Below are 12,422 nucleotides of genomic sequence, written 5' to 3'. Positions count from 1 at the left end.
ACCCGAGACCACTCCGTGCACTCCGTGCGACACTAGAGTCGACAACGAGCCACTCCGACAGTTTTGGCACGCTGGTGCTTCTCCGAAGCATTGCAAAGCGTCGCAAGACAGCAGACTGATTCCGAGAGTCGTCTTCGTCGCTCTGTCTCCCTCGCCACAAGAGTGCGAGAGAGACAGAGGGAAGAAGACGACTCTCGGAATCAGTCTGCAGTGCGTGCGAATAGGGTACTTTCGTAGATCCCTGAACCGGAAGCACACAGACGCCATGTTGGCGGAAGTAGATCCAAACTTGACATGGGAAAGAGACGTTCGTCAAAGGTATCGGCCACACTTGAACATAAACAGTCGTTTGATACTTGTTTGCAATGCATATGTGTTTCGCGAGCAATATTTGTACAGCTCGGCTATAGTTTTGGATCCGAAGAGAGGTTAGTTTCCGGCCAATTTGGCGTCTGCTGGTCTGCTTGCTTCCGGTTCAGGATTCTACGAAAGTACCCTATACGCGCAACCCGCGCCCCGCAGTGTCGCCTTCGCCCCCCTCCACTTCCACCTGCCTTGCGCTGTGATAAGCGTGATAAGAAGTGCGTACCGAGAACAGACATTCGAGTCGCACGGTCCGCGAGGCGAGGCGACGCGGGGCGGGGCCGTGTGTACGACAATCGCTACCCCGGCCTTCCTTCGGGAAACTCGAGACGAATCCCTAATCTACCTCTCCGTCTCTCTCTGTCCGAACCCCAAGGCTACCCCGCCCAAGCATTCCTTGTCGGATCCGTGCGAATGATTGCGGCGCACAGTGGGCCAGAAGACCGATGGAGGCGGCCAAAATCCCGGACGCGTTTTGAGCTCCCGAGTCGCTAAATGGGACTCGAACCGAACCTGAGACCCCACCAATGGATTCCTCGTTCGGAGAGCAATCCGTGGGGTCACTCGTTCGGTTCGAGTCCTGTTTAGTTACTCTGAAGCTCAAAACGCGTGTAGAATTTTGGCCGCCTCCACCGGTCTTCTGGCCCACTGTGCTTTGGTTTGACGGGCACTGTCCATGTTCACTCACTTGTCGAAGTTGTTGAGCAGGTTGACGGGGCGCGCGCTCGGCCTGCGCTCGTGCAGGCGCCTCGTGCCGGCGGTCGACGGCCTCCTGGTGGGCGTGGTGGTGGCCACCGGCTGCTGCTGCAGGGGGCTGGCGGACGCCAAGACCGCCTTGGGCGTGGACGTGTGCGCGGGGACGCCGGGGCCGGCGGTCACGTCGAGCAGCAGGTGCCTCTGGATGGTGTCGTCGGGGAGCTCGGTGGCGGCCTCGACGGTGGCCTCGACGGTGTCCTCGCCGCCGTCGGGCAGCGGCCGCTGCAGCACGGTGGTGTGGTGCGGCGTGGCGGGCGTGCTGCAGCAGGACTCCTGGTCCGCGTCCACGGCGTACAGGGCGGAGGCGGCGGGGCCGGGCGTGGCGGCGAGCATGGACACTGGCCGCGCGAACCGCGGGTGCTGCTGCCGCCGCGCCACCGCCTTGCGGTTCTTGATGAAGCTGCGCGGCGGCCGGTGGCACGAGTCCGGCGGCCCGGTCGGCGGGAACGTCTGGTTGAGCAGCGCGCCGTCGGCGTCGGCGTCGTCCTCCAGGGACGTGTCCAGCGCCGCGGACGTGCGGCTGAGGGCGCGGGACGCGCGCTGCAGGCGGCGCAGCTCGGCGTCGCGGCGCGTCTCCTCGGCGGAGCGCTGGCGGCGGTACGCGGGAGGGATGGCGGGCAGCGGCCGCGACTGCAGGGACTGCAGTGACGAGTCGTCCTGGGACAGCCGGCGACGCAGCTCCCCGGGCGTGGCGTGGCCGCCGAACGTGGCCGGGGCCTCGCGGCGCTCCCTCGGCGTCGACGTGCAGGCCCCGCTCAGGCACAGCTGCAGGCGCGTGTGCGTGGGCGACGGCGTGCACGGCAACTGCGCCGCGTCGGTCACCTGCTCGAGCGAAACCAGTAAAACACTTAGTGTTATGCCTCGCCGCGGCCCGCCGCAGTGTTGCCGCACAAGTGTAGCAGCAAATTCCCTGGATGTCCCAGAGTCGAAAGGGTTGCCAGCCAGCCCGCGTGGGCGACTTCTCGGCAGGCAGGCTGGGGTCACACAGTGGGCCAGAAGACGGCGGCGGCGGCCAAATTTCTAGACGCGTTTTGAGCTCCAGGGTCTCTAAATGGGACTCGAACCGAACGTGTGACCCTACCAATGGAATCATCGTTCGGAGAGCAATCCATTGGTGGGGTCACACGACGTTCGGTTCGAGTCCCATTTAGCGACTCTGGAGCTCAAAACGCGTTTAGAATGAGCTATTTTACGAATAAGAAGAAGAAAAGAAGACGCCTACCCCACCCACCCGCACCGCCCCGCTCGGAACATAACAAACCCTCATTTGTTCGAACAAGTGAGGGTTTGTTATGTTCCGAGCGGGGCGGTGCGGGTGGGTGGGGTAGGCGTCTTCTTTTCTTCTTCTTATTCGTAAAATCTCATTTTAGCCACCTCCACCGTTTTTCTGGCCCTCTGTGGGTTGGCATCCGTTTCGAACTGCCTACTTAGGTGGCAACCCTGGTCGTCCATGGTTCTGCCGGCTTACCTCCGGGGATGACGACACCGGGGAGGCGGCGGCCTGGTGCGAGCCATCCGAGTCCGAGAAGCCCGAGTCCTGGCTCTTGTGGGACGTGCTGGGGGAGCTGGACGAGTCCCTGCCGCCCTGATCAAGGCCCTGCTCCTGCACTGGGGGCTGCAGCGCGGGGCTGCCGGGGGCGGCGGCGCCGGGGGTGGCGGGGGCGGCGCCGACCGCCGGCGAGTGCGGGATGGGCGAGCCCAGCGCGGACACGGCCATGTCCTCGTGGAAGCTGGACCAGTACACGCGGCTGTGCTGCCGCCGGAACTCGGAGGACGCCATCACTGCAACAGACAAGGACAGCGATTCGTTAATCCGGGCTCACTGCTAGACATGCTAATTCTCTACGGTCGGCACGCTGGGCACAGTGGGCCAGAAGACCGGCGCAGGCGGCCAAAACTCTAGACGCGTTTTGAGCTCCAGAGTCGCGAAACAGGCCTCGAACCGAACGTGTGACCCCACCAATGGATTCCTCGTTCGGAGAGTAATCCATTGGTGGGGTCACACAATCGGTTCGAGTCCCATTTAGCGATTCTGGAGGTCAAAACGCGTCCGGGATTTCGACCGTCTCCACCGGTCTTCTGGCCCACTAGGGGTGCCGCAGGGGTGCGAGTGAGACAGAGCGACGGCCAGGTAATTATGACGTCACTCCGTGTTGGTTATCCGCAGCGCGGTGATTATTCGCAGGAGGCTGACAGGCTGCCGACTGCAAATAACAGCCGAGCCTCTGCGGCCTGCTTCCGAATGAGTCGCTTCGCCGCTCTGTCTCTGTCGCACTCATGGGGCGTGCCGTCGGGGTGCGAGAGAGACAGAAGGAACGGGTTGGCTGCCAGTCGCACGTCGGTCGTACGTCAGCTGAGAGTCAGCTCGCCTCGCCGATAGCCCGACGGAACGCCACGGAACGCCACGGAACGCCACGGAACGCCACGGAACGCCACGGAACGCCACGGAACGCCACGGAACGCCACGGAACGCCACGGAACGCCACGGAACGCCACGGAACGCCACGGAACGCCACGGAACGCCCGCACAACGCGAACCGATGCCGAACAGTCTCTCTCTCGCAGCACTACGGCACGCCCCGTGAGTGCGACAGAGAGCGCGGCCGCGCGGCGAAACGCCTTTCGGAACAGCTCCGCGGCGTTGCGGGCGTTGCGGGCGTTGCGGGTGGGGAGGAACCCCATTGATGTCTTCATTGATGGAGTACAGTGTGGATGGCGGCTTGGCGGCGCGGAGGTCGCGGCCAGCAGGCCGCACAGTGGGCCCGAAGACCGGTGGGAGCGGAAAAAACTCTAAACGCGTTTTGAGCTCCAGAGTCGCTAGATGGGACTCGAACCGAACGTGTGACCTCACCAATGGATTCCTCGTTCGGTGAACAATCCATTGGTGGGGTCACACGTTCGATTCGAGTCCTGTTTAGGGACTCTGGAGCTGAAAACACGTCGAGAGTTTTGTCCGCCTCCACCGGACTTCTGACCCACTGTGGGCCGACTCCGAGGGTCGTTTCCATCGCTCCGTCTCTCTCGCACCCGTACGGGACGCCCCAAGAGTGCGAGAGAGACGAGACAACCGACTCTCGGAATCGGTCTGCAGCAGGCAGCACCAGCAGTAGGCGGCGCCCGGACAAATCATTATCTTTTGAGGATCAGACGAGTTTATTACGGAACCACTGGAGTTTCGTTTCGTCGCTCCGTCCCTCTCGCACTCATGGGGCGTCCCGTTGGGGTGCGAGAGGGACAGAGAGGCAGCGACGGCAAGACGACGCCCCCGCCAAGGGTTGCGCGACGTGCGCACAGTGGGCCAGAAGACCGGTGGAGGCGGTCAAAATCCCGGACGTGTTTTGAGCTCCAGAGGCCTAAACAGGCCTTGAACCAAACGTGTGACCCCACCACACTCTACAAAAAATGTCCTGTCAACGCCGTTAATTTATTACCAATGTTTGCTGTTATGCAATTCACGGCGTTTGCTGTGAACTAGTTCACGGCGTTCACTGTGATCTCGGTTACAGTGTTCACTGTGATCTGGCCACAGTAAACGCCGTGAATTGGAGCCTGATTTGCAGTACTTCGGTGCAGCGGCGTCAAACTCACAGTGTTTACTGGGGACCAGATCACAGTGAACACCGCGAACAAGATCACAGTGAATCCCGTGAGCAGATCACAGTAAACGCTGTGAATTGACCTACAGTGAAAACTGGTAATAAATTAACGTCATTTACAGGACATTTTTGGTAGAGTGCAATGGATTCCTCGTCCGGAGAGCAATCCATTGGTGGGGTCACACGTTCGGTTCGACTCCTGTTTAGCGACTCTGGAGCTCAAAACGCGTCTAGAGTTTTGGCCGCCTCCACCGGTCTTCTGGCCCACTGTGCGGCTGCCGCTGTTTCGCAGGTCGAACACCGGAGGGCGCTGGCAGTCTTTCTCGGCGCGCGCCTCGCGCCCCGCAGATACGTAGCCGCTTTGGTAGGTGCGTCAGGCTGCCCTTCTCTCTTCCCTCCCCCCTTCCCGAGAGGAAGACTAAATTTTTGCAGGGGTCAGTTCAAATCTTCTTGAACAACCCTATCAATCTTGAATCGATCTACAGTGCAGTGTGAGGGTCACCTGTGTGAAAAGCGTTCGCGGGAGTGACCAGATCTCCAGCCACGTAACCGTGAAAAGCGCAGGTGCGAGAGAGACAGGGACGAAAACGACTCTCGGAATCGGTCTGCGGGTGGCGTTGCACAGTGGGCCAGAAGACCGATGGAGGCGGCCAAAACTCTGGACGCATTTTGAACTCCAGAGTCGCTAAATGGGACTCGAACCGAACGTGTGACCCCACCAATGGATTCCTCGTCCGGAGAGCAATCCATTGGTGGGGTCACACGTCCGGTTCGAGTCCCATTTAGCGACTCTGGAGCTCAAAACGCGTATAGAGTTTTGGCCGCCTCCACCGGTCTCCTGGCCCACTGTGCGGCTGCCGCTGTGTCGCAGGTCGAACACCAGAGGGCGCTGGCAGTCTTTGCCGGCGCGCGCCTCGCGCTCCGCAGATACGTAGCCGCTTTGGTAGGTACGTCAGGCTGCCAGTCTCTTGTCCCATCCCCCTTCCCCAGATGATGGCTAATCAAATTTTTGCAGGGGTCAGTTCATATTTTCTTGAGCGACCCTAATAGTCTTGACTCAACCCAAAGATCGTCAACGGGTGGATCGCGATGGATCGTGCTCGCGAACGTCGGTTCGGGTCGGTTCCGAACCAAACCGACGCGCCGGTTTTGGCCCAAACCGTTGACCAGCTTCGAGTCCCGGCGGCGCTAGAATTTTTTTTCGCGATTTCGGAGCTGCAACCGCAACTAACATTTCACGGCACACATAAATACCGTGGAGATTCTTTTTCAAGAACCTGAAGGGTACCAGAGACCGACAAAAATGTAGGCTTCTGCCGGGACTCGAAGCTGGGCCAGTCGCCGGCTGGGCCCACGCCCGCCAGGGCTTGGCTCGGGACCGACCCGGGCCGACGTTGGCGAGCACGATCCAACGCGATCCACCCGTTGACGATCTTTGACTCAACCTCAAGTGCAGTGTCACCTGTGTGAAAAGCGTTCGCGGGATTGACCAGATCTCCAGCCACGTAACCGTGAAAAGCGCAGGTGCGAGAGAGACGGGGAAAAAACGACTCTTGGAATCGGTCTGCGGGTGGCGTTGGCGTGGGCAGCTTGCGGCTCGCCTCGCCGTTCCCACCGTCACCGCCAGCCTGCAGACTGATTCCGAGAGTCGCTTTCGTCGCTCTGTCTCTCTCGCACTCATGGGGCTCTCCGCGAGGGTGCGAGAGAGACAGAGCGAAGAGACGACTCCTCGGAGTCAGTCCGCTGGCTGCCGCTCTGCCGTTCGTTCGACCAAAGACGAGAAGTGCGAGTGTGCAATTAATCAAACACCACCGCCTTTTTCGGATTTTCCGCGTCGCGACGCTCCGGACTCCGGACGCTGCGAGTGCGAGAGGGACGGAAATAAAACAACGGAGAAGAAACGCGCGCCGTGTCCAGAAGAGCTCGTTTCGTCGCTCTGTCTCTCTCGCACTCGTGAGGCTGTCCATAAGGGTGCGAGAGAGACAGAGCGACGAACGAGCTCGTTTCGTCGCTCTGTCTCTCTCGCACTCGTGAGGCTGTCCGTAAGGGCGCGAGAGAGACAGAGCGCAAACCGAGACGAAGCGGGCAGTGGCGTCGCGTAGCACAGCGGTCCCAAATACGTCCATCAAGAAGTCTGTGTTCGTGACCAGAGCGAGTCATATCGGTGTACCGCTCGGTACCGCATAACACCACGTATCACCGCGGCTGGCTCAGCAGGCTCAGCGAGAGAGAGAGAGAGAGAGAGAGAGAGAGAGAGAGAGAGAGAGAGAGAGAGAGAGAGAGAGAGAGAGAGAGAGAGAGAGAAGAACGTGTATGCGTGTGTCTGCCCGTTCATGGTATTTCCGCGGTGTAGTGGACGCCACTCACCGTCGTTCTGTCTCGCTCGCATTCATGGGACGGACCGCAGGGCCGTGGAGGTGCGAGAGAGACAGAGCGACGTGACTGCACTGCCCACTGGTAGTAGCACGGCAATGTGGGTGGAAGGCCTGCTTGGCGGGTATGAGTTTGAACACGGTTTGTGATTTGTGTTCGATCAAACACGACAGTACCAAGGGATGATTACCCTTTCGAACGTGCAGTCCATTGGTACCCTCATGTGTCCAGTCCTTGTTGGGCACCTCAACAACCATCTGGTTCAGCCTGGAGTGGCAACAGGCCTCTTACGATGTAAATCCATGCGACACAAAGCCGATGATTTAGATCACTCGGCCGCGCTCGGACGAGCGACGTACAAATGGTCGCATTGCAGCGACAAGGTAATTGGTATTTCAAACGAAAACAAAAGTGTAACGAGTCGGCGGCTCCGCGCAGGCTTGCCGCGGTGACTCACGGAGTGCCTTAGTCACATCACGGAGGCACCGAGTCAGCGGTGACGGCGACGAGGACGCCGTGGAGGCACGGAGGATGCGGGCACAGTGGGCCAGAAGACCGGTGGAGGCGGTCAAAATCCCGGACGCGTTTTGAGCTCCAGAGTCGCTAAATGGGGCTCGAACCGAACGTGTGACCCCACCAATGGATTGCTCTCCGAACGAGGAATCCATTGGTGGGGTCACACGTTCGGTTCGAGTCCTGTTTGGCGACTCTGGAGCTCAAAACGCGTCGAGTTGCCGGTCTTCTGGCCCACTGTGGGCGGGGCGTCGAATTCCGTTCCGGGCCGTCCCGATGTCCGCGCCTCGTTGCCTGGAGCGAGTCACCATTACACGCGTTGGATCACACTCGTCATAACACCGTAAGGCGGAGTCCCGGAGTCAAAGGCCACGGCCTGCTTCGCTTTCCCGACGGTCCGACGGCCCGCTGCGCCAGGCAGCGAGAGGAGGATGCGCCGCACAGTGGGCCAGAAGACCAGTGGAAGCGGCCAAAACTGCGGACGCGTTTTGAGCTCCAGGGTCGAACAGGACTCGAAGCGAACGTGTGACCCCACCAATGGACTCCTCGCTCGGAGAGCAATCCATTGGTGGGGTCACACGTTCGGTTCGAGTCCCATTTAGCGACTCTGGAGCTCAAAACGCGTCCGGGGTTTTGACCGCCTCCACCGGTCTTCTGCATCCGGCTCTGGCGCCACGTGTGACAGGCAAGGAGGTCCGAGCGTGCCAGTGTACCGGCACGGCGTTGTCCTTCAAGTCCTTCGTTATCGGCGGCTCGCTGCTTTGCTGCGCTCCGGGTTCGTGCCGCTCGCCTAGAAACTCAGTTCCACTTGCTCGGGCTGTGGAGTCGTTTTCGTCGCTCTGTCTCTCTCGCACTCGTGGACTCACCGTGTGGGTGCGAGAGAGACAGAGCGACGAAAACCAGTCCACTGGTCAGTGCAGACGCGGAGCGAAGCACGAAGCACGCAGCGCCACAGTTTTGTCCGTCTATCGCCACGCTTGTCTATCACTCTCGTCTATCTCTCTGTCTATCCGTCCGAACGCAATGGAAGACTGCCTGAACGTGCCCTATCGTTCTATCCAGGAAACGTGTTCTATCGCATTGCGCCCGACAAGCGCCTCGCAAACATGTCCGCGCGACGTGTCGCATGTCTGCGCGCCGCGCACGGTGGGCCAGAAGACCGGTGTAGGCGGCCAAAACTCTGGACGCGTTTTGAGCTCCAGAGTCGCTAAATGGGACTCGAACCGAACGTGTGACCGCACCAATGGTCACACGTTCACTTCGAGTCCCATTTGGCGACCTTGGAGCTCAAAACGCGTCTAGAGTTTTGGTCGCCTCCACCGGTCTTCTGGCCCACTGTACCGCGCTGGCATGCGCATTTTGGCGGTGAGTGTACTCTGAGCGACTTCCAGTGGTTTCAGCGAGTCACTCCCTGGCTTCCTGTTCAGAATCACTCACTGCTCGACCGATACACTATCGTCCGTTCGCCCTGCCAAGGTCGCACTGCGCTTGGCTGACCTTGCCGCACCTTCTAGTGTAGTGCAGTGTGAGCAGTTTAGTACAGTCCGCTCCAAAAGCGCGACGCGCCTGGATCGGGAAATGTTGGCGTTGGCGTTCGGTGGGAACCTTTGGGAACTCCGAAGTCATCGTACCCATTCGCATTGTGGTTCATCATCACTCGGGTGACATTCGAATGGGAATCTCTCTCTCTCTCTCTCTCTCTCTCTCTCTCTGCTCTCCCACGCAAGTACTTCTTCCTCCTCGCTCGCACTCGAGTCGAGAGGACTGCGACAGGCTTCCCCGCCCGTCGGCCGAGCGTTAGGTGGGCGGTACCTGGTAGGCATCAATCCATCATCCTAGGTACCAATCCCCGAGGAATTTCAGCGGCGGCATTCTCAAGTCTCCAGCTTGACTCCAGCGGTACAAATGTCACAGCAGTGGCTTGACTCCAGCCGCGTAAGCACACACTCTCAAACTCGCAGTGGGCCCGAAGACCGGTGGAGGCGGTCAAAATCCCGGACGCGTTTTGAGCTCCAGAGTCGCTAAATGGGACTCGAACCGAACGTGTGACCCCACCAATGGATTGCTCTCCGAACAAGCAATCCATTGATGCGGGGTCACTCGCTCTGTTCAAGGTTCAAAGTGCACCCTAAAAATGTGTTGCAAAACGCTTTCGTTCCCCAAAGCTGTTGATTTTTGGCGGCGTTCTAAAAGTAGCCTCGCTGCGTCGCAGTGCGTCGCCATTTCGACGGCGTGAGTCAGGCGGCGCTGATTCAGCGTCGCGACGCCCGCGTCTGCAGCTGCCGCACCTGCAAACCGACACGCGTTTTCGTCGCTCTGTCTCTCTCGCACTCACGAGGCGTCCCGTGTGGGTGCGAGAGAGACAGAGCGACGAAAAAGACTCTCGGAATCAGTCTGCGCGTGCGTCACGCTGCACAAGGTGCGCCAAAAGCTGCGCAAGTTCAGCAAAGTGCGCCCAAAGCTGTGCAAGTTCAGCAAGGTGCGCCAAAAGCTGCGCAAGTTCAGCAAAGTGCGCCAAACGCTGCGCGAGGTCAGCAAGGTGCGCCAAAACCTGCGCAAGTTCCACAAGGTGCGCTAAAAGCTCCGCAAGTTCAGCAAGGTGCGCCAAAAGATGCGCAAGTTCAGCCAGGTGCGCCAAAACCTGCGCAAGTTCCACAAGGTGCGCCGAAAGCTGCGCAAGTTCAGCAAGGTGCGCCAAAAGCTGCGCAAGTTCCGCAAGGGCGCCGCCGCGAAAGTTACTTTGATTCCTTCTCGTCCCGATACGTTTGTAATAATGTAATGGCTGCGGTTGCGGTTCGGCGAGGTATGTATTGGCGCAGCGGCGCTGCGGAGGGAGATGTCTTGATAAACCGTGCGGCACGCAACGCCCCGTCTCTCTCGCACTCACACGGGACGTGCCGTCGCGGCGCGAGAGAGACAGAGCGACAGGTACCGGCCAATTTGTAGGCGGCAATTTTAAAACTATCGTCGAGAGAGAGAGAGAGAGAGAGAGAGAGAGAGAGAGAGAGAGAGAGAGAGAGAGAGAGAGAGAGAGAGAGCCAAGCACGGTCCCAAGGACGCGCCAATCGGCTCAGAGAAATTGTTTTCTTTCCCAAGACATTTGCATGGGGAAGTTCATGTAAAGCCGAGCTGTTAAATTTATCGGCCTTTAGAGTCGCCACGGCTTTCGCAGTGTTGTGCGTCGCTGGGAACGCAACGCGACGCGGAGCGTATTGTGGCTTAGGATGCACTTGGCACACGCCGAGTATTGTTGCTTGTTGCACGCGTCTCTCTCTCTCTCTCTCTCTCTCTCTCTCTCTCTCTCTCTCTCTCTCTCTCACTCGCGGGGCGTACCGGGAGTTGCCAGAGAGACAGCGCGCCGTTCGGATCAGCTCGCAGTGTCGCAGCACGCCGTATTTCAGGTTAGCCACTGATTACCCGGCGCCATACATTGCCACGTCGCCAGCCCCGTCGCTCTGTCTGTCTCGCACTTACGAGGCGCCCCGGCAGGGTGCGAGAGAGACAGCCAGAACGACTCGCACGGCACGGCGGCCTTAGCCGGTGGTGAGCTAAGCAGACGGTAGTCTCGGCAGAGACGTACGACTCGGATGAATGAATGAACGAACGAACGAATGAATGAATGAATATGAATGAATGAATGAATGAATGAATGAATGAATGAATGAATGAATGAATGAATGAATGAATGAATGAATGAATGATGAATGATGAATGATGAATGAATGATGAATGAATGAATGATGAATGAAGTGAAATGAATGAATGATGAATGAATGAATGAATGAATAATGAATGAATGAATGAATGAATGAATGAATGAATGAATGAATGAATGAATGAATGAATGAATGAATGAATGATACCTTCGCCAATGAGGCGGAAACCGCCGTTTCGCTCATCGCACGCCAGAGGGCGCAGGGAGTCTCTGCCAGCGCCCGCCTCGCGCTCCGCAGATACGTTGTCGCTTTCGTAGGTCCACCAGCGTCCTCATTCCCGTTGCTGATGATGAAATTAGAATCTTATTTCTAAATTTTTGGCGGGGTCAGTCCATCTCTTCTTGGACGACCCTAATAAAGGAGTTCAAACAGCTCGAAGATAGATATTGGAACCCCGTGAAAGTAGTGATTTTTCCGTCTGGGGCAACTCCTTGCCGCGTTCGACTGCGGCTCGTGATGCGCCACTGTCTCTGTGTTTCGCAAATCGCACACAACTGATGCTCGCTTTGCGTTTTGAATGTTGCCGGTTTCTGAGGTCAGCCAACGCCACACAGATTCCTTTCATATCAACCCAAATTCGTCAGTCATAGGCGTATCCTACTAAGTTAGGGTGGGGCTATTAGCAGGCAAAGCCCTTCGTTGGCAAAGTGCATGGGAAACCTACGAGGTGATACAACTAAAGAAGGCGATGCAAATCGATGAAAGAAATAGCTGTTCAATCTCCTCTTTTCGCTTTTCATGAACGCAACGGAAGTCCGGCCGGCGGGATGAAGCGCGCGTGCCGCCGGGCCGGGGCCGGCAGCTGTCATCTTGATGGAAGTGGGGCGATGAAGCGGCGAAGCACGGCGAAGCGCACAGGAGCTCGCGGCTCGCGCGTCTCCCTTCCGACGCCCCGCCCCGCCCTGCCCCGCCCCGCCCGCCACCCCCCGCCCCGCCCTGCCCCGCCACGCCCCGCCACGCCCCACGTTTGGCACGCGCCGTCGCGATCCTCGGCGGCACGCCGCGCCGCGGCTCGGTTGAGTCACCGGAAAAGAAACAAGTCCACATCCTTTGCGGAAGAGCGGGGACCATCATCACCTTCATTCAGTGCAGCCGAAACGCGCTG

At 58.9% G+C, this 12,422-nt stretch overlaps 1 protein-coding gene across 1 annotated transcript in view; it reads right to left on the bottom strand.

Annotated features, from left to right (window-relative positions):
* Positions 1-12,422, bottom strand: part of LOC117644644 (protein inscuteable homolog) — a 37,625-nt gene that overhangs the window by 9,015 nt on the left and 16,188 nt on the right. Inside the window, exons 2-4 of the mRNA XM_034384255.1 lie at positions 2,588-2,901; positions 1,721-1,941; positions 1,052-1,177 (exon numbers count right to left, since the gene is read on the bottom strand). Coding sequence (XP_034240146.1) covers positions 1,052-1,177; positions 1,721-1,941; positions 2,588-2,899 — 659 coding nt within the window. The 5' untranslated portion in view covers positions 2,900-2,901. The remainder of the gene's footprint in view (positions 1-1,051; positions 1,178-1,720; positions 1,942-2,587; positions 2,902-12,422) is intronic.

The sequence above is a fragment of the Thrips palmi genome, unplaced genomic scaffold (genome assembly GCF_012932325.1).
Source record: "Thrips palmi isolate BJ-2018 unplaced genomic scaffold, TpBJ-2018v1 HiC_scaffold_18, whole genome shotgun sequence".
Lineage (NCBI taxonomy): Eukaryota > Metazoa > Arthropoda > Insecta > Thysanoptera > Thripidae > Thrips > Thrips palmi.
The sequence above is the reverse complement of the archived record's forward strand: the minus strand, read 5'-3'. Positions and strand labels throughout refer to the sequence as shown.